The sequence below is a fragment of the Heliangelus exortis genome, chromosome 11 (assembly GCF_036169615.1).
Source record: "Heliangelus exortis chromosome 11, bHelExo1.hap1, whole genome shotgun sequence".
Lineage (NCBI taxonomy): Eukaryota > Metazoa > Chordata > Aves > Apodiformes > Trochilidae > Heliangelus > Heliangelus exortis.
In genome coordinates this window covers 18,521,868-18,545,581 of record NC_092432.1, presented here as the reverse complement: position 1 = coordinate 18,545,581, position 23,714 = coordinate 18,521,868, and the positions used below count along the sequence as shown (strand labels likewise).

The window sequence follows — 23,714 nt, the reverse complement described above, 5'->3', positions numbered from 1 at the left end:
GAGTTTCTATAGGGAAGAATGGAAGCCTAATTCTGCACTGACTTAAATCCCCAGGAGCAATTAATGGCGTTGCCTGCAGTGCAGTTCAGTAAAGAACTTGGCTCTAGAAATAAAAATCAAATGACAGGCAGAGTAAACTTGATTTGCTGTGCACTTCCTTCTCCCTGTGGCGATTTTACAGTATACACTGGTGGTTAAGATGATTTAAGTGGTGACAAAGCTGGAATTAAGATGTTCACCAGCTTAGTTCAAAGCACTTGACATGCGGAAAACAACATTATCAATGCCACCCTTCGGACAGCTTCATCTGGACGTGAGTGAAACAGTGCATTACCCAGAATTCATGGTACCAGCTCAGTCTCAGTAAGCATTTCACCTGCCATCTCGTGAATATCTGCACAAATCTCTTCACTCAGCCTTCCATGTTTGGTTTTAGATAAGTTACAAGCGTGCATAACTGGCACAGACGTGTGTACGCACCCATTCACTTGCCTGATGCCCCATTTAAAGCTCATTTGAGCCAGCTGGAAGCCTCATTGAATTTTATAACTTTTGGATCAGGTCTTAAGTAGACAGTCAGCCATCTTAGTCATCAAGCTGAGTCTACTTTTCACTTATAATTCATATTAATACGTTTATGAAATACTTCTTTCTACAAATGTAAACTGACAGGTGATTTGACTTGATTTTCACGTGGCACTTACAGCAAGAATTGCCCTGTCTCTTTCGACCAAGTCTGCCAGCTTATCCAAAAGATGGCCTCTTTCTGATGCATCCATTCTCCTCCAAACTGAACCTAGAGAAAAAGCAAGGCGAGCTGCCCTCACTGCTTTGTCCGTATCAACCTGTCAAGAAGGAAGAAAAAACCAAAGTTACTGAGTAAGTAACATAACCAGGCTTATGAAACTTGCTGCTGTATGACCACAGCCACATGATGGGTTTAGAGACTGTGATTAACAAAAGAACTGTTCAACAATGCTATTCTGGAGCCATTGCTTTCATCTGTTTATACATTTCTGCCCATTCATGGGGTGTGTTACCTTGTCAGCTTCCTGGATCTCACAGATCTGCTCTCCTGTTGCTGGATTATATACTGGGAATATTTTCCCACTTTCAGAATTCTGCCATTCATTATTGATGAAAATCTAGAAAGGGAAGAGAAGTCATCAGTCCTCTTGCATGAACAAGAAGTAATGTGTATAACAACAAATTCATGGGAAAGGACATGAATTCGAACACAAGAGAGTTGTAACTTATTTATGCTTGTGAAAAATCACAGTTTGGAGAGTTCAGACTAAAGGTCAGCCCCTGATGTCTTTCTGCATTCTGCAGTACTGTCACTATAGAAGCAACATCAAACTCTAATTTGGTTCAAAAACTGTAACTAAAAAAAGAAATACCTTTATCAGAGAAAAAGCCATGAAACTGCTGGAGACAAGACAAGGATTTGCAGTAATCATTCAATTCAGTAAGTAAACATTTGGTCACTGATACAACCCAGTCAAGGCTGAGTAATCTCAAACATCACAGTTCTTCAATACAGTCAGTAGATTATGGCTTCAGTAATGGCTTGCAGCAGAGAATTAACTTCCTTATCTGCTTGTAACAATGGAAATTGTTAAATTCTCTCAGTGTTGACATAATTTTAATTGTCACGGGCAAACCAAATTTGAATTTTAATGGTGCTGACAACAGCTGTCTAGAGAGAGGTAACAACAAATGAAAGTAGATTTTACTGGTCATTGCATACGTGCTATTTTCTCCTGGATTACTTTCAAGGACAGGATGCAATTAGTCAGTAACAAATATGAAAGAAGTGATTAGGAAAATGACTGAGAAAAATGTTTTCCAGGTATTCAGACTCCTTCTGTCCTTGAAATTTAAGAAAGAAACTGTTCAAAAAATCCAGGCACCACACTGGTTCCTTGGACTTTGGTATCAATGATGTTCATTCATTGTATTCTGAGACAACTTTAAATGTGCAAGGGAAGGTTCTGCCCTCATGAAATCAATGGAAGTTTCACCACTGACTTCACTGGGGCAGGAGTTCACCCTAGATGGAAGGAGTGCTCACTGATCTTTTTTTGCCTGAGGGGTGAAGTTGTGTTTATAGAGACAGGGACCTCTTTCTGGGTACAGCACAGCAAAGCTCTGTACCCCACACAGATCCTATGTACAGGTCCCTGAGCAGAAAGCTGAGGGGTCCTCTGAAAGACTCAGGAGTCTCAGTTCCTATCAGATACACCCAGGGGGCAGAAACTGGCTATTTTTTTTTTAGATCGTGGCCACAGAACAAGAATGAATGATACATTAAATATTGGTGCAGTTCCCTCACAGAACTCCCACAGACACTGGGACAAAAGCCTGTCCCACTGATTAAGCAGACTGAGCATCACAAACAGCTTTTCCAGAGTAGTATTTTGGCAACTCCTTAATCTTGCACTTTCTGCTGTGTCACTACCATCCAATGGAGATATTGTTACCTTTGTACTCTTTGTACTGGTACATGGCTCAGCTCAGCCAGATGAGCTCAGGGACATGATGGAAACTTGTTCATATTTAAAGACTTTGAATGCTGTCAGGTTGTTGGTTCTTTTTTTTTAATGCAAAATTTGATACAGCAAAACCAGAGCAAAAAATACACATTTTTTTCATGTGGAAATTATTGTAATACACTCTTTGTCTTTTCTAGTCAAAGAATAGATAATTATAGATCAGCTGCTGATTTTCTTAGACCTGAAATAGTACAATAAGGATAGCTGAACCAACCTGCTAACTAAATAGTTTAAAACCTACTCTAATGTGTTTACAACTTTCCTGATAGCAAAAAAAACATCAACATCAAAATGCTGGGTGTTTAAGCAAAGAGGATCCCCAAAGTTTTAACCTATCTGTAAGGAAGGAACAAAACGAGAGTTAGTCATACACTGGATGAGGAGAAACTGAGCTGGGGAAAAAAAACCAACAATATTCTAACAAAAAACATCAGCTAACAGAAAATCCAGCCAGGAAGCTCAGGACAAACAGTTGCAACACCAAAGAGGATAAAGTGTCCATAAAACAAAAGAACACGGTGAGGACACTGGTGTGCCCATGCATTTTAAAGAGAGGAAAGAAACTGCACACTCATTGTTGCATATGAAGGTGATGATGCATCTGCAGAGCTTGATGTTACCAGCCATGAGCTTGCTCAACCTGTTCTCCAAGCCAGATGGAAGCCATAGAGCTCTGTTCCTCTCAGCAGGACTTATTAGCTCAGGCTCAGTGCCACACTAACTGCAGTGACGTAGCTTCTGGTTCAGAGCTGACTCATGTCCAGCTGACTCAGGACTTGGGTAGAAGGAACCTGTGCCTGCCTGGAGGAGGCCCTGGTGATACAAAAACTGTGCACAGGAACCAACAATGACATTTGCTTCTCTGGATGTGTTTCTGTTGTCTCCTCATCCCCTGTGCCCCTCGCCTCAGCCACTTTGCTGTGTGCCCTTCCATCCATTTCAGTCCCTTACTTTCCCCCCCTTTTTCTTTTGGTTTTCAGAGGCAGCTGAACCCAGGACCTACTGCACCCATCCTTTGCTTTCTTTGAACACTGGATTTATACTGAACCTCTTCATGGCCTTGGGCAGTGGGCTCCTCAGATCATGGGTGGTGGGCTTCCTGCTCAGTGATTACACTGCTTTACAGACTGAAGCACTGGTCCCTGTTAGGACATTTCAGAGCTAACCCAGCCAAAACAAGATCATGAAAGAATCACCAGTATGATCTCCAGTGACTAACACCATAAGCTGAAATCCTCTGGTGTATCATTATCACTTTTAGACTGTAAGTGAAACAAAGAAGCCCTGAGATCTGTGACCCCTGTGGAAGAAAGATTTTACTGTCATACTTTCCATTGAGTTTGGTGGAATTAACTCCATGCCCAGAGTGTGTGGGGGTGTGCTGAGGAGGGAGGGAAGGGAGAAAAGCTTGCAGCTTCAGGAGCAGATGTCCAAAGGAGATGTAAGATGTTTGTTTAAGGTTACAGTATGTACATAAACACATAGGTTACTTGTGTGATCTGTCTTGAAAGAATAAAACAGGTCGAGTGCAAGAACCTGAGAAGTGGCAGCAACTGCAATTCAGTACTCTTCCCTTACTGAAGTGATCTGTTCTTCTTTAAAAAGATTTAAAAAATGTTAATACATTCTGCTGGGATGAACACCTGTCATCAGGTTTGCTCATACCCAGGACACATATTTGTTCTTAAAATACATTTCCTCATAGGAATATGAAACAGTGCCTTGGAATTACAAAACAGTGCTTAATTCAAGTTGACTGGAACTATAAGGCATGTTATTTTATGGAATGCTTCACTTATCCCCCAGGTTTAGAAAAAGAACAGGAATAGCAAATATTTCAGACAAGACATGGGAAGGATCTATCTGGCATAAAGCTAAGAGTTGAAGGCAAGAGAAATTGCTACTGTTAATGGTTAATGTTAGTTTCTTCCTGTTCCACTTTCTATAAACAAGGTATTGCCTATACAAGCTCATTACTGTAAACTGAGCACATTTAAATTGGCAGTAAAATCAGAATATTTACTCTAGTGCACAAATAAAGTACCTAGTCCCACGTTTTGGACCAGTTTCAAGTCTTGAAATCCAGCAGCTGGCGGCTTTACAAGCAAAACCTTACACTTAAATAATTCACTTTTGAAAGTTTTAGGTGTTCTGTGTCAGGTAGTACCATTCAGGAGATATTCCTACCACCAAGACGCAGATTCTTTTGCAATAAATTTGCATTCACAGGGGCTTTTATAACTCTTCCAGCACTACTGACTCCAATGGCTGTTGATTAAATGTATATATCCTGTACATTTAATCTGACTTTCATTATGGCCACTTCGTAAAAATGCCATGAAATGGACAAGCGATGACACATTGCAAGAACAAGGAATCCCTGCAAAGCCTCAAATTGGGTTTTTTTCTGCCTTATTTATAGTGACCATGGTAAAGGCTAACTCTAAATCAGAGAGAATATTTGACAGCAAATGTTCCTATCTATGGATTATATATAACCCACCCTAAACATCAGATGAAAAAGGGGTAACCCTAGAAAAAAGAAGGCCTCACTTCCATGTAAATCATGCTACAAATTGGACAACACCCACTGAGTTCATTGTTCAACCTCAATTGTGAAGGCTGTTCACATTTACTATTCCCCTGGAATCAATGTTAATTAAGGCTGACTAGGGCTATAAATCAGCCTTTGGTTTTTACAACTTAATTCAGCATTAAGCATATATATGTAAATAAAAGGTAACTGATTAACCACTTGAGTTTTCCAGGAGTTACTGAGGTAATTTGTTTTTCTTTGAGTCCTAATGTTACCTTTTGTGATTTGCAGTAAGGAAAAGAAAAAGTATTTAGTATGTCATGTATTTGCTAGGGGGTATTGTGAGCAGCTAAATAATCCAGCCTGTTGGGTGCTATCAACAAAACTGTGCCAAAATGGAAAGGGAAGAAGGAACACTTGAAAACTTTTGGCCCACGTGAACACACAGTTTGCCACTGACTCTCAGCAGGGCCAATAACTGCAGTGCTGTTAAAGCAGGAGGAGAAAAGGCAAAACCTCCCTGTCTCACTTAGCTGCCCCTGCCAAGAAACAGCCCCAGGGGCAGGACAGACAATACCTCTTGGGAGAGAGGAATCTGGCTGTAGTTGTGCAACGGTCTAAGGAGAAAAACTAAATACTGTTTGTTTGTTCAGCAGCAGTGCCACATGAGGCAATGTGCAGAGCAGAGCAGCAGCCAGGGTGGTGGTGGGTGAGGTGTGGGGGTGTCTGTGTGTTGGGGAAGTGCCACCCAGTCAGGTGTGACAGTGCCACACAGTGCAAAAGGTGCCTGCATTTCCCTAAAAGAACAGGCACAGCCCTCCTGGTGCTGACAGTAACCTCGTCCTCACACACACAGGGTCTCACAGGCCTTTTGATAGAACTTGATAGGCAAAGCAAATCAAGCTTTACAGCTACAACCTATTGCTTTGGTAGCCATCTGTCCCAGCTGGCTTACTAATAATTAGCAACTTACTAATAATTAGCTCATTTCAGACCACACAGGTAATTGGAGTGGGAAGTATTCAAAGTGAAAGGGATGTGTACAAAACCAGACTGAACAATCTGGTCTGTAAATGCTGCCATAATAGCAAAGTCTAGAGCAGGGAGAAAATGGGCAGTGCATCACTATGTACCACTGAGAAAGGAAATACCAAACAATTGTCCTGGTGGATATGTATAAATTTAATTAAAATGGAGCACAGAACTAATAACTCCTTTTGCAGCACATAGCTGAATGAGATTTGGTTTCACAGCACTACAGATTCCCTCTCATATTCACCCAGGGGGTAGCCCTGGATTTAGAAAATGGAAGGGATTTTTAAATTCACTGGGGATTCCTGCATGCTCACTGCCTCTCTTGTTTTTATTGTCTTCCTTTAAAACATACAGAAAAAAAAGTGAAATGGGCTCCCTTAATTTATAAGTAATCAACACAGGTGGCAACAATGTAACTTTTCATTTCCTTTCTTGAAAATGTTCTCAAATTATGTGTGAGTGAAATGATGATCTACATTCTTAATTCAATATTGCTTAGTGATGATGTCATCAGACATTTTCTTCAGGCTCTCCAGCTGTATAAGAGTTTTAGCCCGTGGACAGACAGTGGCCTAGCATCCACCCCTTTGGAGGTGGAATTCTTTTCCCATGGATTTAATAAACAATGTTTTTGTACTGTTGCAGCTCCAAAGATGTTTTTTTGGTACAGGAAGAGGATTTTAGCATCCAAATAATAATGGCTTCCCACAGGAGATATGGTTCTGGATGGATGGAGGAAGGAATGGGAATTTCCTAACTCAATTGATTTAGTAGCTGGTTATAGTTTCATTCCATCAAAGATCTTTTTTTCATATGCAACTTTCTCCTTGGAGAGCCCCTGACATTAATTCTGCAAGGAGGGGGAGGGGGCATCAGATGCCAAAGTACTTTATAGAAGAACCACAGCTGTTTGGCCCTCAGCATCTTCTCATAGCTGGAGGCATTAAGAACTACATAAAGGCACTTTTTTTTTTTTTTTTGGGGGGGGGAGGAGGGGGGTGCAGGGGGCATACAACAATTTTAGAGGCATGCAAAAAATCCAGCAGCAGCATTTCCCTTGGTAAATACTACATAACATCACAGATACCAGGGCACCTGTGCCTCAGTCTGGTCAGGAAATTTCATATCCTTTCCCATCTCAGCAACTTCATTTCCTCTCCTTTGGACACAGTTCAAGAGTCCTAATGATCAGTACAACTGTAAGGGAATGAAGTAGAAGGGATTGCCAAGCAGAGGTGCAGTTTGTTTATTTTCTCAAGCTTTGTTTTCCTTCACTTTTATGGCTGGCTTGATACAACAAATCCCTCACGTTCTAGCCAGAGCCTGTTGTGGGGCACTCCTAGGAGTGCCTGGAAGCCCACAGCTGGCTACAGGATCAGGGAAAACCTGGTTTATGGGTAGGCACTGGGAAAGCAAAAGCCAAGCTCAGCAAACTGAGTGCTGACTGGTCAGTGATGGAGCAGCAGTGCTGTTTTATTTTATTTTTCAGATGAAGAGCACGAATCACTGCTCCTAGCTGGCAGTTACCAACTGAGGAGGAACAGGGCACAGACCTTGAGGTGACCTCCCCAAACATTCCCCCAAACTCCCCAAATGCTGCTTCTCAAGGCAAGCATCCAGCCAGCCTTTCCTCAGGCAGTGCCAGTGACTGCAGTGCTCTCAGCCCATACACAAATCCATGCAGGCTGGCTGGAGCACACAACCAAATGGTCACCACAGAGCAGTAACAGTCCTGCAGAAGGGACCCAGATTTTTGGTTCTCAAATGTGGAGGAACTGTAATTATTTTAAGAAGGGTTGAACTGTACCTGAGTAACACTGAACTTTGTGCTAAATTTAATTCTAGCAAGCAAGCTCCTGTGGACATAAATGCTCTTCAGCCACTAGAGGTCCAGTTCCCCCCGCCCCCCACATTAAAATGAAAGGAAAAATCCAACTGGTTTCATTGGGAGCCTCCAGAAAGATGTTTGTACTGGGAGATAAAACTGTTTCACTGGAAACTTGACACCTGCTCTAGAGCCTGTGAGGTCTGCTGGGGCCAAACAAATCCAGAACATGATGATTTTTACTGTTCTTCTCTGGCTGCTGGGTTGTCCTGACTCCTTCCCTCTCCCCCTCCAAAAAAAACCAACCCCAAAAACAATTAGAAAAGGAAGAAGAGCTCTTTTCTGAAGCCACACGTGTTTTGAGGTGTTTGGATGTATTTTTCTAAAAACAAGCTCATTTGGATCTCAGAGCTAGAAGGATAATGGTCCTGGCTTTTAGACATGGTCTGCTGTAAGTGGGAGTTTCCTTCCTAAGCTTGAAATTTCCCTCAAGAAATTTAGAGTCCAAGCTTCAGAGTGTTCTGAGAGGATTAAGAATTTAAAATCTTTACAAGCACACTACAGTAGGAGGATCAAAAAAGTGGAACTGGCAGGAAAATGCACAAGAAGCAAACAAGGCTGCTCTGGTTTTGCTGTCAGTGCTGCAGAACCTCAGAAGATGGTAGAATCAGGTTTGGGCAAACCAAGTCCTGTGCCAAGGGTGCACATCTGGATCAGAGCACACATCTGGATCAGAACACTCGAGTGTTCAGCTTCTCTGGATACAACTTCCAAGAGGCAAGGCCTGAGCCAAGCCCACTGTCCTTGACACCACTGGACTTTGGAACAGAATTCAGGTATTTAAAATAGGTCATTACATCAAGGTCTGAGTGACATTACAGCCTGTGTAAATGAAGTCAGACTTCAGTGCTAAAGACAGACACAGTAAGTCCTGTGCAGAGCCAGGTCACAGGTAGCATAGGTTTGGGACAGGGTTCCACTAGGAAATGGGTGTCACTGGGAGGAGAAGCTGGAACACGAGGTTTCTAAGCAGCAAGGGGAATCAGAGAAAGGGCCTGAAGCCTCCTGTCAGTCTGCTGTGAAAGTGGAATTGGAATGTAACATGATTTTTTTTTTTTTTTCTCTCCTATGTCCCAAATCCCTCACACCAAATGTTTGACCTGCCTGTCTTCCTGTCTTAATTAGTCTTCTGTCTTTCTGGGAGTTGGGTCTGGTCTTTTGCAAATGGCAGCACATCAGACAGGGGGAACCTGTCATGTTTGTTTTCCAAGCTGTAGGGGGCACCCATTTGAAAAAACTCCCAGCTTATCTAAACGGTTTTTGTTTGTATGATTTTGAATTAGGAAGTTTGAGTAATTAGTTAAGAAGATTAAATAAGTCTTAACAACATGCAGTAGCATGCTTACTTTCCTCCTCCCCCCAAGTATTTCCTGCATGAAACCCAGGCTGCAAAACTGTGATGATACCCTTTTCTGTTTTAGTTTCTCACTGTGCCACATGCTGGTAAAGCATCCGTTCCTTCAGTTCACTCTCATTAAGGGGATTATTTTGTGCCTGGTTGTTAAAGAAAATTAATCTAAAGAGAGGACACTTCAGATTGTAATGTCTGTTGAACTAAACCCACCACAAACATTTTACTCCTTTTGGATGCCTTATTAAACCTGTATGAAAAAGAATTACTAATAGCACATGAAGGCTTTTTCCTCAAAGTAATTTCTAGGTTTTTTTCAGTTAATGAAGAACTTATCTCCTGTCAGCAGCACAATAAAGGTACAACACCACTTTCCCACAGCTCAGGTAATATTGCATGCATTCCTAAGAAACTAAGCTCCTAAGCTTTACCCAGCCTTTCACTTGTTTTTTAATTTCTGAAGAGAAACATTGACTGTCCTGCTTAACTGCATCAGAAAACATTGTTTCTGAAACCAGGATGACTGAAAAAATAAGTATGCTCTATATTTCCACTAATAACAAAGAAAAGCCATCACTGAATGATTTGGGTGGGATGGGAGTGTTTTTATCAAGTATGATCCTCGATGTCACTTATTGCAACTTAAAAAAGAAAATCAGGAAAGATTTCTAAAAAAAAAATCCATGAAATGGGGAGAGGAGAGGAGGGAGTATTTGTTTACAGAATCAATTACTGGGCTGTCACTGGGCTTTAATGAAGTTGTGGCTATTAAGAACTTGATCCTGGAAATCCTTTCACAAGTGCTCATTTGAAATAGTGGGAACGAGGAGGAGTTTGCACAAACCAGACCAGTGTTGGTCTGTAGAGTTTCCTTATTATTTTTCATCATTTCATCACAAGTCTTGTGTGCTCATTATGAGTGGCATAAACCAATGTGATCTATTTTTTTGTCCTTGGGAAACATGTTCTGCCATTTAAAAAAAAAAAAAAATCTATCAGATACTCACTTGTAGGTTACAGGCATTCTAAATGCTCATCACTGAAGAACAAGTTCTGACTTAGAAATGAGCTAAGCTGCATAAGTAAATTCTCCTGCCAGCATTTCATACACTAAAGGCAACACAGAAAAATACAACGGGCAAATTTATTTTGACTTAAAAGCTCTGAGAAAAATTACCTTACAGCTACACATGAGAAATTGCTGGAATGTCAACTTCATTTGCAGTGGCCCCTTATGGCCTGATCACCCTCCCTGGCACGATAAATCACTGGCAAGATCCTTACCTTAATACGTTTGATCTCTGCTCAGCAAGACTTGGTTTTGATGTGAAGAACTCCAGATCTGTTAGGTCAGAGACAAATAGCAGAGCCACTGACCTGCAAAGTGCTAACTCTGTATTAGACCCAAGTGAGCAGCCATAAGCTCCTGGAAAGTTTGCTTTTGCTTCTACTTTGCATCCTGAATAATTTCCAATATTTTTTTGCTAAATGATGCCAGCAACATTTCCTTTTGTGTCATTCTACACACACAGGATCCACACAAAGTCAAGCAGGCATGCAGTGTAAGCAGCAGCATCTTGGATAAACTGTTACAAATATCTCCACTTCAGGGTGACATAAAATAAAACTCAGTGTTTATAACTTTATCTCATTTACATAAATGGCTTCCACTGGCCCTCTTCTACCTAGACCAGGCTTATTAATATCATAAGCAGTTACATTCACCAGTGTGCTCATTAAGGTGATTAGGAATGCCTGTATGTACGTGGCTGTACATACAGAAATTCAAACTATTTCTACAAAAATAATAAATCCAGCTCGTGACATCTGCATTCAAAGTTTGAACTCTCACAAAGTCCAGTTCTGTGGCCACTCAGTTTTGTAGCCTTGGTTTGAAACTATTCCTTATTGTCCTGGTTAAACAGTCACTTATCTCTAGGATAGTAAGCAGGAGTGTTAGTCTACCAGAAAATTGGATGTTCTTAATGGGCTTTGGGGGAGAATAGCTTTGCATCATCAGCATTAAGTTAAATCACATTAAGTACCCACTTACAACATAGGGATTACCACTTATGACATCTTCTGTGAAAGCCTTTAAAACAAATTGTTGTGTTTGTTAGAAGAAGCTGTGAGATAACAATTCCCAGAGGTCTGATTTATAAACCCTTTTTGCTCTTCAAGAAGATGCAAAGGAACCCAACACCTCTCCTCATTCAACACTGCAACAAGATCTCTCAGGCTGAAAATTCTTCTCATAAAAAGTCTCGGGGAATACTGATTTATTTACTTTAGCATCTCCTGGAGAAAATAAACCTTTAGCTTGATTGCCTTTCTTCAGAGTTCAGTTCTGATTTCTCCTCCAGTTCTTTCTTGATAAGCCACTGACTTTACATATGCAAAACTGGAACAGGTCATTCTGGTTTTTATTATTTATAAGGCTGATTGGGGAGAACTGGTCTTAAGCTGTCAAAGTATCCTGCTGTGCTTGGAAACCTGACAAATTTACACCCCAAAGTACATGGTGGTGCTAAGACGAAAATTGGATGCAAAGCATTACTGCAAGAGCTGATTACAGTCCCAAGCAAATAAAACCCTTCAAGGTATAGCAAAATAATGCCAATATTTATTAGAGTTTAACAATTTTATATATGACTGGAGAGCTATTCTGTATGGAGATGTAGGCTTGCATGAAAAAAATGAGCTATTTACCTTTAAATAGAAGCAGACTAATAACTTTGAGTGTGTAAATTGAAAACATGACCCTCACCTTTGCCAAACACACAGCATTAAAAAAAAAAAAAAAATGGACTAGGGCAAACCCAAAACTTAACTATACAGAGATTTCCTTAAATGAGCAAAGTAGGTTATAAGTTTTGTCAATAAAAAGGCTTCCTTAAGAGCAAATGTTCATCTCTGCCGTGCTGAGATTCCCACCCCACCACCCCATTTCCTTTAAAATTCATGTTTCTTTTTCCCTTTCTAACCAAATTCCCTTTTTCTCTGCTGGAACCCCTTGTAATGATACCAGAATGTGGGCAAACCTCATTAGTCTCCCTGCTGTTTACAAGACAGGATTTATGTTCAGTGCAGTGAACACAATGACACATGATCACTAAATGGCTAAAATCACCATCAAGACATTAATCTGAGAAACTTTTCACCCAGACATTGCAAATACTATTGACATGCAAAGGTATGAAAAACAATATTAATTACAGCAAATACACTGTCACCCATTGCCCAGCTTTTGGCAAGGAGTATCTCAATAACCAGCTGTTTGGGAAGGTTAATTTCATGCAACCTTTGGCAGTTATCTGGTATAAGGTATGTCACCAATGCAATCCATTAAGTAATAAGTGAATTCTCCTGGGACCAAGCTGAAGTCAAATGTTGTTATTCCAGGTTCACTGCTTTTAGTCTCCCTGAAGACCATTTAGGCAAACAGCTGGAAGAGCTGACCACAAAGGCTCACAGTCACAGGGAACCACTATAGGAAAGCAGGTAAAGGATTCTAACCAGGAAATAAGTTATGAAGGATTTGTCCTGTCATTCCCTCAAGGAGAGAAATGAACTGAGACAGAGAGCAAGAGCATGGACATGTTTGTGTTTCAGCTAAATGCCAAACATTAAAAGCTATTGTCTTGGCTGATGGGAGAAAGAGCTGTGCTGCATCAGCCACTGGACATGTTCTGCACTGGGCTGCTGGCTGGAATCTAACTAGCAGGGCCTTTCTTCTCCCTCCATCTTGGAGCACCCTACTAAAAAAGAAACCTTTGAGAAGTGAATAGAATGAGAAGTGAATAGAAACAATACCAGAGACAGCAATCTGGACTTCCCAAACTGTCACTGCATTGCACCAATGTAAATATTTCTCCTCCCAAGAGAAAAGTCCAGTGGGAAGAAACACCACAAGCTCCAGCTTCATTTGAACTCATTATGCAGATCTTCCAGCAAGGAGGACACAGGCAACGCTCAAGGGAGTAACAACAGAGCCTGTGAAAGTGACACAGGGCAAAGAGCACAAAGAGTAACAGCAGAGCCTGTGAAAGTGACACAGGGCAAAGAGCACAAAGGGGTCTTTTCATCTGTACTGTGCACAGGTATAGGTGAGCACAGAGAGTGTGCAATTAACACCATACAGAATTGCAGACACACATCCACATGTAAATGCTGCCTCTGAAATTATTCTGTATTTCCATTTCCCAGAATAGGACATATAAGGAAAAAAGGTTTCATCTTGTAGTAATCTCACAGGTTTAGCAAGAGATCCTGCCTCTGACACTGACCTACTGTCTGAGTTAGTCATGGTTACACTCCCACAAATTTAAACTCCCCCATCTGTGAAGGAGCCTTGTCACCAGTTATACAGTGTGACTGAATCAATTAATGCTTTCTAAAAGCTTCGATGGAAGGAGCAGAATATTAATGCTTGTAGGTGAGTGATGGTAGCTAAAAATGTCTTCAGTAATGTACCAAAGAGATCTTAAAATCGCTATCAGAGGGATGGACCACAAAGTCTGGTTCATCATAAGCACAGCTGATCCTTTCAGTGTTGGTCTCATATCACAATTTCAGATGGACAAGTGAAAAATCAGAGCTTGGTCTCACCTCTCAGGAAAACACCATCCCACAGACATCAGCAAACCCAGAAGAGGCAGTTAAGAGGCTGTGGTAAAGAAAGTGTGATGAGGACAAAAAGAGAAAGACCTTTTGACATTAAGTAAAGGGTTTGAAGGCTTAGCCAAATGTCCTGAAAAGCACACGTTTTTCTCAAGGTTTTGTTGTCTCCAGTCTCTTCAGTTACCATGTACACATGTAACTGCTGCTGTACACAACAACTGAAGAGACAACAAAATAAAGCCCTTGATTTGGAAAGACAGGTGGTAATTTCTTGGTAGCTTCCAACTACTCAAGAATAAACTTAAGCAAATGTAAAATATATATATTATGGTATACTGGTAAGATATGAAAATACCTAGTGGAATTAGGACAGTACTTTTATGGCTGGATGCAAAGAATGTTTAAAATAAGCTGCAAATATGTTTCAAACAACAAAAAAAAGTGATTCCTTAAAAAAAACAAACCACCATAATCTATATATCCAACAGGCAGTTACATAAATGCCTTCTCAAATCAGTTTGAAAGTGTAAAGTATTAAAGCCAATGGAAATCTAATTTCTATTTTAAGGATGTTTTACACAAACAGTGGTAAATGGGAGTGAGGTGCAATGTCATGGGAAGTGCTTTGGTGGTTGAGCTGAAAAGCCTTAACAGAGTTTTTCAACAAATTAGATCAAAATTTTCATCTAGGTCACCTTACAGTTAGAAAATAAAAGTGCAAGTACCTATAAACCAGCTGAAGAAAACCAAGTGTGAAAATGGGTGATCTGGACTGTATCAAGGAGAGGAAACAACCATTTTTGAGCATAAGAGGAGGAGAACTATCAGAGGCATACCAAGATTTCTAGCTATGCAGGAAGGAGAAGCTGGGCTGCAGAGAGGGGAGAACAGCAAGGAATTGCATGGATATTTCCTGGGAGACAAATGCAACACATGATGTAGACCCACAGATGCAGAGGCAGTGTAGATGAGGAAGGATAATTGCCAGAGTGAAATAATGACTTCTGGATAACAGCAACCAAAGTGCCATTGAAGTGGCACTGAAGTGGAAAAGGAATATGAAGGCAGAGACTGGTGCAAAATTAACTGTGTGTTGGCTCAGTGAGAGCTGCACTGAAAGAGTGCACAGAGGACACAGAGTTTTCTGTATCCTAATCCAAACAACATTTGACATAGTCCTGTCAAGGACTAAAAATTGTGTCTGAACCCCTGAGAAATGGTTACCACATAAATAATTGCAGCTTCATTGCAGGAGAGAAACACATGAAGAAGCCCAACTCTCTGGGATACTAAACTTCAAGAAGTGGATTTTTTTTTAGAAGAGGAAGTGACTTAGAAACTCCCTGCTTGAAGTTAGGAAATTAAAATCCATAGAATCAGCATGGAGGCTTAAGAATATGAAAGACCCAAAGAAGATTTGCATTCCCAAGGCTAAAAATGGGAAACACGAGCAAGGAAATAAATGGGGTGGTTAAGTAGGAAGATACAAGAACAAATACAGGCAAAAAAAAAACAAACCAAAAAACACACCAAAAAAGCAAAGTGCTAACTTTAAAAGGCTGCAAAACACAAAATTAAGATTAAGGATTGCTACTAAATATTCTGAAGAAAAATACCAAAAAGGTAACACACAAAAAAGAAAAAGTAAATCCAATCAAGAGGAGCCTAAGATTAATGAATAAGCAGATATGGGCTCTGGGAGAATCGGTGGATTCAAAGAACAACCTAATTTTGAAAGGTATAGAAGGGAGACTGAAAATATTTCTAAAACTTGCTGCTTATTTGGGAGGCTCTTAATTTGTCTACAGCAAAATACATGATATTTCTGGTCAAAATTTAATGTGTTGTGGGGCAAAGGGAAGAAGACCAGAGCCAATAGTTTGAGCCCTAGAAGATGACAAAAAAACCACATTCTGGAGACTCATTATTACTACAAATCTTACACCAGTAACACACCAAAAATCATTTAAAGGCCACGTTGAATACAAGGGTGCTTCAGTCAGCTGTGCAGTGAAGAGGCATCAGGAATTGCACAGAAGCCACTAAGGATATACCAGGGAAGTGGTGGAAGTGATGATGATGACAATGTATTAAATGGTGGTTTTCCCACTGCAGTGTGAGAGAACAATGCCACAGCACAGACCTGGAAGGACCTTCCCAACTGGAGATATCATATTTGAGATGAAACGTAGCCCTAAGGTTCTGACCAGCTCAAGTTAACTTGATCCAAATTTAAGGCACCCTGACCTGTTCACAAGAGGGTAAGATCAGTTTTTATGTGACAGTCAGATAATACCTGCAGTTACCCAAAACAGTCAATAGCTTTGCTTTGGAAATAAAGCAGTTTCACTTTAGAGTGAAGTCTGTCTAAAGATACCTTTAGAATTTCTGCAGGGACAGGCACTTTTGAAAGTTTCTAAATCAAACCAACAATTCTGCATAATCACTGGGAGATGACCAGAGCACAGTAAGAGGACAGTGTCTCCCTGGCATCTTCTTCCCATCCCACTGCAGTGAAGAGGCTGCAGCCTGTTCTTCTCTGCAACACTTCCTACACCTTTGTGACTTTCCAAACAGCATTCTTGTAACTCACTTATTTTAAATTGGGGCATACTGGAAATCCATGTGGAAATTACCAAAGTATATCCTTTCTCTAACCACAACACCTGCTGCAGGCCTCCCTGCAGCTGTCCCACCAACATCCCTGTAGATTCTGAGTCCAATCCAAAGTTTTCATTACCTATGAATCCCTGGCAGATTAAGGTCTGTATACCCCAGTGGTCAGCACTGCTCTTGTGTTTTAACCTTCAGTTGAGGTCAGCTGAGACTGAGCTGACCTTAAACATTTTCATTTGGGTCACAGAATTTGATGTGGATGATTCTCTGCTCTGAAGTGTTTTCCCACTTCAGTCCAGCAAAGCTGGAATGTATTATGTTTCAAGTCATAAGGTAAAAATCTAGTTCAGTAGGCTCTCTGGGAAAGGAACTGACTTCAACTGAACAAGAATTAAGTCTTTTTTTCCTTTTGTCAGTTGGAGACAATTTCAGCAGTGCTGTCACAGCAACACTTTGATGTGGCTTCACGTATCTTACTTTTGGTAATGAAGTGCTCCTAAAGCTTAGGTGCACTGCATAGCTTAAAATGGATGTGCTGCATTCATGTCATAAAGGTATTGCTATTAAAAAAAAACAAACACCAAACAAAAAAAAAAAAAAAAAAACCACCAACAACAAAGAAAATGCTGGTCAGTAGAAATATGTTTTTAGACAAATTCTGAAACATGGAATTTGTGCTTTGGAGAAAAACCAATGAGGTGTATGCAGTATGAACTGGAATTTCTCTATTCATTTGAGTAAGCACAAAAGTAGTAAACAGCTGGGCCCTAGGATGGCAATATTTTTTTTTAGACATCATCTTCCTCCATATAATATGTAGTAGTAAACCTTCACCTAGCTATTTATGCACATATCTGTGCTTGTGTAGGGATGCCAGCATTTGAGGTTTTCTCACTATAGGACTCCACAGAACTGCAACTTCCTAAAATTCTTTTACACCTTTACACACCTGTGCTTCTATTATATTTACATAGCTTCCTTACAGTGTTGTTTCTGTGTAAATGCATTTTTTGTCTCTTTTTTTTTTCTGCTGAACTGAAGTTGACATTTGGTTACTCTGTTTCAGCCACCAGTTCTACTCTTAAAAAACCAAACCAAACAAAAACCCCCAAACAAACAAAAGATCACAGACAGATACAAAGTGTTTCTTTAGAAGTGGAGGGTATTAAACAATTAGCAAAAAAAAAAAACAAAAAAACAAAAAAACAAAATGTTACATTTCAGCCTTAGGAAAGATAGCTGCAAAACTGTAAAATAAGAAATGTGACTTTATGCAGGACCTGACTTAAGAATTTATGATATAGATCACTGAACTCATCTTTTGTCATTTATCTCTGTAAACCTGCAAGATTTCTTGGAAGATAGTTAGTCAAATGAGGAGCCAAGATGAATCAGGGGATATAATTTATTTAGACTTTAAAAAGGCTTTTGATGATAAAGTCCTTAGCAAGAGGCTATTAAGGAAAGTTAGTAACCATATGGTGAAAGATAAAGTCCTGCCACGGATTAAAAAGTGGTTAAGAGATAAGATAAAAAGACTGGAAATAAATGGATAAATCTCCCTAGAAAGAGGTTAATAGCAAGGTGCCCCTTCATTAGCAATCAATATCTTGGTTCACCTGCTTTTGCAATCATTAATAGTATGGTACATAGTTTGCAGAGAAAAATAATTCAGACAAGTCAGAGCACTGACAAAAATAGGGGGTGAAGTTAAAAGGCATTTGGGCAACTCAAGGGTAGATGAAATTTGCCAAAGGTATGAACTGCAAAGCAAAGACTGCTGGAAGGAAGGGTTCAGATTACTCTGAGATGCTGGTTTGTTCCCAATGGCTTCCAGTGTCCACGGGCAGCTTACTGAAGGCAGCTGTTATCGTGCACTGTGAAGAATGGAGGACAAACTGATACAGTGGTTCCATTTCATGGGGCTCCCAGGAACAAAGTACTTACTGGCAGCAAGTAACTTCAAACTGGCAGAGCCCATCATGGTCTGGAGGGAACAATTTTGCATGGACAGGGAGATGGCAAACTGAGCAGAGGTTATACTTCAAACTGGCAAAGCCCATCATGGTCTGGAGGGAACAATTTTGCATGGACAGGGAGATGGCAAACTGAGCAGAGGTTATCAATAATTTTTGGACTGTTGGAATTTATCAGAAAATGCAGACACATCAAGACAGAAATTTAATATGGTTGTGTACCACGACTGGTGCAACAATGTGGGAAATGTTTTTGAAGGACAGAATGGAATGCAGAATTAAAGAGGGGGGTTGGTTTTGTTGGTTTTTTGTTTTGGATTTTTTTTTTTTTTTTTTTTCCTGTCAAAATGCAAGTTTGTGTTGAGGACATGTTATCCCAAATAGTCCAATGGTGAGGGTCAGTGCCTAAACAACCATAGATCTTGGATCAAATCCTTGCTCTGTCCAACATCATGAGTACTCTTGGAGCAAAGACCTGAACAGTACTTTTCCTCCAGGAGTGTCCTGCCTACTGGGCTACCAGATTGATACCTCTCAGGCCTCATAAATACTCACAAGTGAATTATCAAACAGGAGAGAATGTGAGATTCATTCCCAGGACAGCCAAAGGTGGAGAGCATGCAAAAATCTACCCAGCAGAAAGTAGGGATCCGTATTGAAGCTTCCCCTCTGTTTGCAAGGTTATGAATTAGGCTGCTCTTCATTTTGTGGAAGTGCTCTGATTATTCCTGACCTTTTAGTTGTGGTGTGCAAATAAATATATGCATCTTTTGAATTGTAATACTTAAAATCATAAACATTTTTGCAAAGATGAGAAAAAAAAACCACTAATTGCATAGCTCGTTCAGTGTATCAGCTGAGACTGGACAAAGAAGAAAATTTCCCCTTAACCAACAACATAGCATTGTACAGCATGATGCATGAAACCAGTGTGCATTTTCCCTAAAGATTCAGTCTTTCTGGAAAATTCAGCACAGTAAGAGGTCACTGCTACTGTTACTCAGTAACACAATAGTTATCTGCAGTTGTTATCTAATTGTTGCCAGTTTCAGCCTAGTAGTGTCTGTATTTTTAATGCTCTTGAATTAACATGGTTATAGGAGCTGTACTGGAGTAAGGAAAGACAGGGTACTGCTATGACTACGTGTTTCTCAACCTCTCATGCAAAACCTCAGTAAATTGGGTTCATGCAGAAGACTTTCAAGGTTTGAGAGGAAATAAAGAATCCTATATTCTGGCTGTTAATTGGAAAGAAGTGAATGATTAGTTTACAGCTGCTATATGGGTAGATGGATTGTAACACGACAAAGTATGAACACACCAGAAGAGGACTCAAACTGTAGATTTAAGCAACAGTCAATCCAAGTACAGTATATACCCTAAAACTTCATATATGATCATATTGAAGGACATACCTAGTGTCAGCATCAGATGCTGAAGTGTTCCACAGATAAGAAAGTAGCTGTTTACTTTGCCTAGTGAGCTTCATCCTAATTTTCTGTGCCCATCTTTTGTACCTGGACAGTGTGCACTGAGCTGACCCAAAAGGCAAGCTGATTTCAGCCATCAGTCACTGAATCTGACTTCAGAAGGCATTAAAGTAGTGAGCTCATCCAGGGAAAGACAGGGGAGAAATAGCCTGTATTCATCACCTACCTGAGTTTTGCCAAAGCTTGTCTTCAGGTCAAAAAATTACAAAGATTCTGCTTATATTCTAAGTAAAATAGATTTCCTGTCTCCTGTCTTAGTCAGCCCAGAATCTTATCTGGAAAATACATGCCAGAAATTTTGGTGAAAAGAATTCATAATAGTGTTCTGCAGCATTATTTTCTGAGCAATGCCAAAAAAGAACAATGGGAATGAAAATACAGAGACTTAGTAACAAAACACTTCAAACCCAAATGTTTATCATATGAGAATTTGAGATACATTGATTCTTGTCTACCTAGCAGCAGTTTGCCTGCACTTCATAAAAACTGCTGTACAGAGTTTGCTGTTGCAGTTTACCCGGTCTGTGTTTAGAAAGTAACCTGATTTTAGCTTGTGGTGTTAAAGTAGAGGCAAATCCTTTTACACAGGTTGGTTGTCAGCCAATCCACAGGCTATTATTACTACAGAAATGTTTCTGTACCTCTTCACTGCCACAGCACTGTAACTTCACCCCTTTAGAGAATCCCTTTATGAAAAGCTCTCAAAACATTTTTTTTTCAACTTTTCCTCATGCTAAAGTTCTTCCACTCTTTGTCAGACTTACATCAGTAAGCAAGCAAAAAATAAAACTTATAACATGGATCCTTTGCATCCATTATGCAAGCTGAGAATGCTGGCACAGTTATGTGATGTAGTGACAGAGCCCCAGGATCCCCCTTTTATACCAATGTGAGAGACTAAAACAACAATGCAAATAAATTGTAAAGGAGATTTGATTATGCCATGACAAAGAAAGGAAGGACACATCCTGCAGAAACACCCTTAGCCCCTCAAATGGAGGCTGCAGGAGGAAAATGCTGCAAAGGGCTGATCCCACATCTTCTGTGAGATACCTGGAGGATGCTGAGGCCAGGGAATGGAGTTTTGTAAGCACATGAAAGAGAGGCACCAATGTAATACCAAGCTGAGAACTCTCTCATCACCCTCAGAAGCTATCAGGTTCTCAGAGCCATCACCTTGGGGGTGTGCTTCCTGTCCTTCCATGCTAATAACGTGTCCTTACTGGATGTCATGCTACCACTTATCTCACACATCTGATATTTCTGGAGCAGCCCATTGTGGGAGAGTTTCTGGCATGGAGCTGATATTTGTAGAAGTGTAGAAGTATGACTTGTTGCCAGGGAGAGGGCTGAATCCCCTTCCTACCTCTCTGCTCCCTCACACTTGGAGCTCAGCACTGCCAACATGCTCCTGACAAGTCTGAGGAGGCTTCCTGTGCCACAGGGCTGCAGAATAACCTAATCCCATGCAATCCTGGAGGATCCTGTCCTGCAGAGGCAGTCGCTCCCCAAATGTTAAGCAGCAGACAATTAAAAGAGGCATCACAATGAAAAGAGATAATCTTGCATGTAGCACTTTTTGTGCTTGTCAGCCACACAGAAAAACTTACCCCTGTGTGCTTAAACACTCACCTTTATGTCTGGTGTACATCCTATTCACCAATGTTTATTACACACATCTAAAGCACTTTATGGTTCTCAGGGACTGTACCAATAAACCAAAAAGCTGGGAAAAATATTTCTAAAGGCTGGTATTTTGAAGAAGCATAAGCTGACTCCCAGTATTGAAGTCACAACAGATACCATTGCACATCCTACATAAAAATATGGCATCCTGCAATTTTTCTCACTAAACATATTTTTTCTGACCAGTGAAAAACTACATTGCTCCCATGTGCTACACCAGGTTTACAGATAAGGACTTAACACAGTTTTCTGCTTACTTCAGCAAACCTACCAGAGGAATATTTCACAAATTTCAGTAATTCTGCTAAATAATCTAATACCTGAAAATTACATGTGTAGTATTTGTTTTCTCTGTGTTCTTGGAAGAAGCTTATTCCAAGGATAATGTGATGTTTTAAAGGATAATGAATTTACTTTTTTTTCTGGTATATATGACAAATTTTCTTTAAGGATTCCTGGAATTTCAGGGTGTTCTATCTTATCAAAACTGGCCATTTCCTAATTTTAGAAAAATTTAATTGACAAAACGTATTTTAAAATTCCTCTACTTAGTTTAAATGTTCACAGGTACTTCTATCTTTCATAAAGAATTAAATCCCAAATGGTTAAGGTTTTACATTTAGAGACAGCTGTAATAAAGAGTTTAAGAATTCTGTGTCCTGGTTGGGTATTTAAAATTCTCAGCTAACAAACAGGAGAGAGGCTGCTAGGAATGCTTACAGATGTCTTGATTTTACAAGGTTTGGGGTTGCTGGGGTTTCTTTTTGCCAAAGTGCTTTAGTCTAATGTTATTTATTGTTTATGGAAGTTGTTTGTCATTTAAGACATGAAGTGACCACTCCTCCAAAAGAAAGAATCAAGTTACAATCCAGTATTTCATTTTTGGTTGTTTTCCTTTGTAATAGGTGGGAAAGTGGATCCTGGATAAAAGTCCTGCCCAAGACAAGACTACAAGCTGCAGACTCCAATTATCTATAAATCACTTGTATATCCTGCTGAGAGAGAAAAAGGAGGGAAGAGCAAGACAGACAGAAAAACAGGCAGAGGATTTGCCAGATGAACTATTTGATACCTGTCCTAAACCAGATTTCTCTCAAAAGCAACTAGAAATTACCTGGTATCTCAAAACCAGACTTAGAGGAAACATGTTGCCCTTGTTTGTGTCTTAATACTGAAATAAAATAACTTTCTTGTACTTGTTCCTTAGCATAAAATGTGTAACAACACAGATATTTCTGAGATGATGGCACTATATATTTTCAATTATTAAAGATTCCTCCTCAGGCTGGGTTCTCACAGATAGCATGATATGATTCCTGACACCCATTACCATTTTCAACAAATTTTAGAACCAATCCTCTGGTTTTAGAAGAGTAATATGTGAGTACACTTATTATGCAAACTGATATTCCTCTCAAGTATTATTCTCTGAACACTCCTGAAGCATATTTTACACTGAAAGTAGCAAGAAACAACATCCATGCCAAATATTACTTGCACAATATGATTGCTCACAAAGTGTAACACCACACAGCAAATAAATACATTCCTTAAAACTATTTTCTAAGAAATTATATGCAAGAAACCATATGCATATTAATTTGCATGTTGCAGTTTGCCTTAATATGTAATGAAATCTAAAATACTTGAATTTCCTCTGTAACATTCTTCTCAAACATGGAATTGCTGCAACAAATTAGAGGACAAATTAGTTTTGGCATCCACTTAAAAAAAAGGAAAGATGGAAAGCCTTTAAAGTGATGATATGGAGAAAAAAAATCACACTACATTGGCTAAAATGAGTTTCCTGTCAGCTTTAAAGCTGCTGTAGTTGTATTTGCAGTAGATAAAAATGTTATCACTTTTCTCCAGTGTTGATGTGCTTATTTTCCTATAAAGTAACTCAGTAATGAGAAACTAAGTCAGACACACTGTGATCTGTTTGTACAATTCATTTGAAACTT

The 23,714-nt window shown here is 39.9% G+C and overlaps 1 protein-coding gene and 1 long non-coding RNA gene across 6 annotated transcripts in view; one reads left to right on the top strand and one right to left on the bottom strand.

Annotated features, from left to right (window-relative positions):
* Positions 1–23,714, bottom strand: part of ALDH1A2 (aldehyde dehydrogenase 1 family member A2) — a 67,716-nt gene that overhangs the window by 26,540 nt on the left and 17,462 nt on the right. For all 5 annotated transcript variants that reach the window (XM_071755087.1, XM_071755088.1, XM_071755089.1 and 2 more), the window contains 2 exons: positions 1,041–1,145; positions 705–845 (listed from right to left, as the gene is read on the bottom strand). In XM_071755087.1, the coding sequence (XP_071611188.1) occupies positions 705–779 (75 nt within the window). In that variant the 5' untranslated portion in view covers positions 780–845; positions 1,041–1,145. The remainder of the gene's footprint in view (positions 1–704; positions 846–1,040; positions 1,146–23,714) is intronic.
* LOC139801154 (uncharacterized) lies at positions 8,858–23,615 on the top strand. The gene is made up of 3 exons (XR_011728079.1): positions 8,858–9,018; positions 9,683–9,748; positions 22,656–23,615. It is a non-coding gene; the product is annotated as an uncharacterized lncRNA (long non-coding RNA).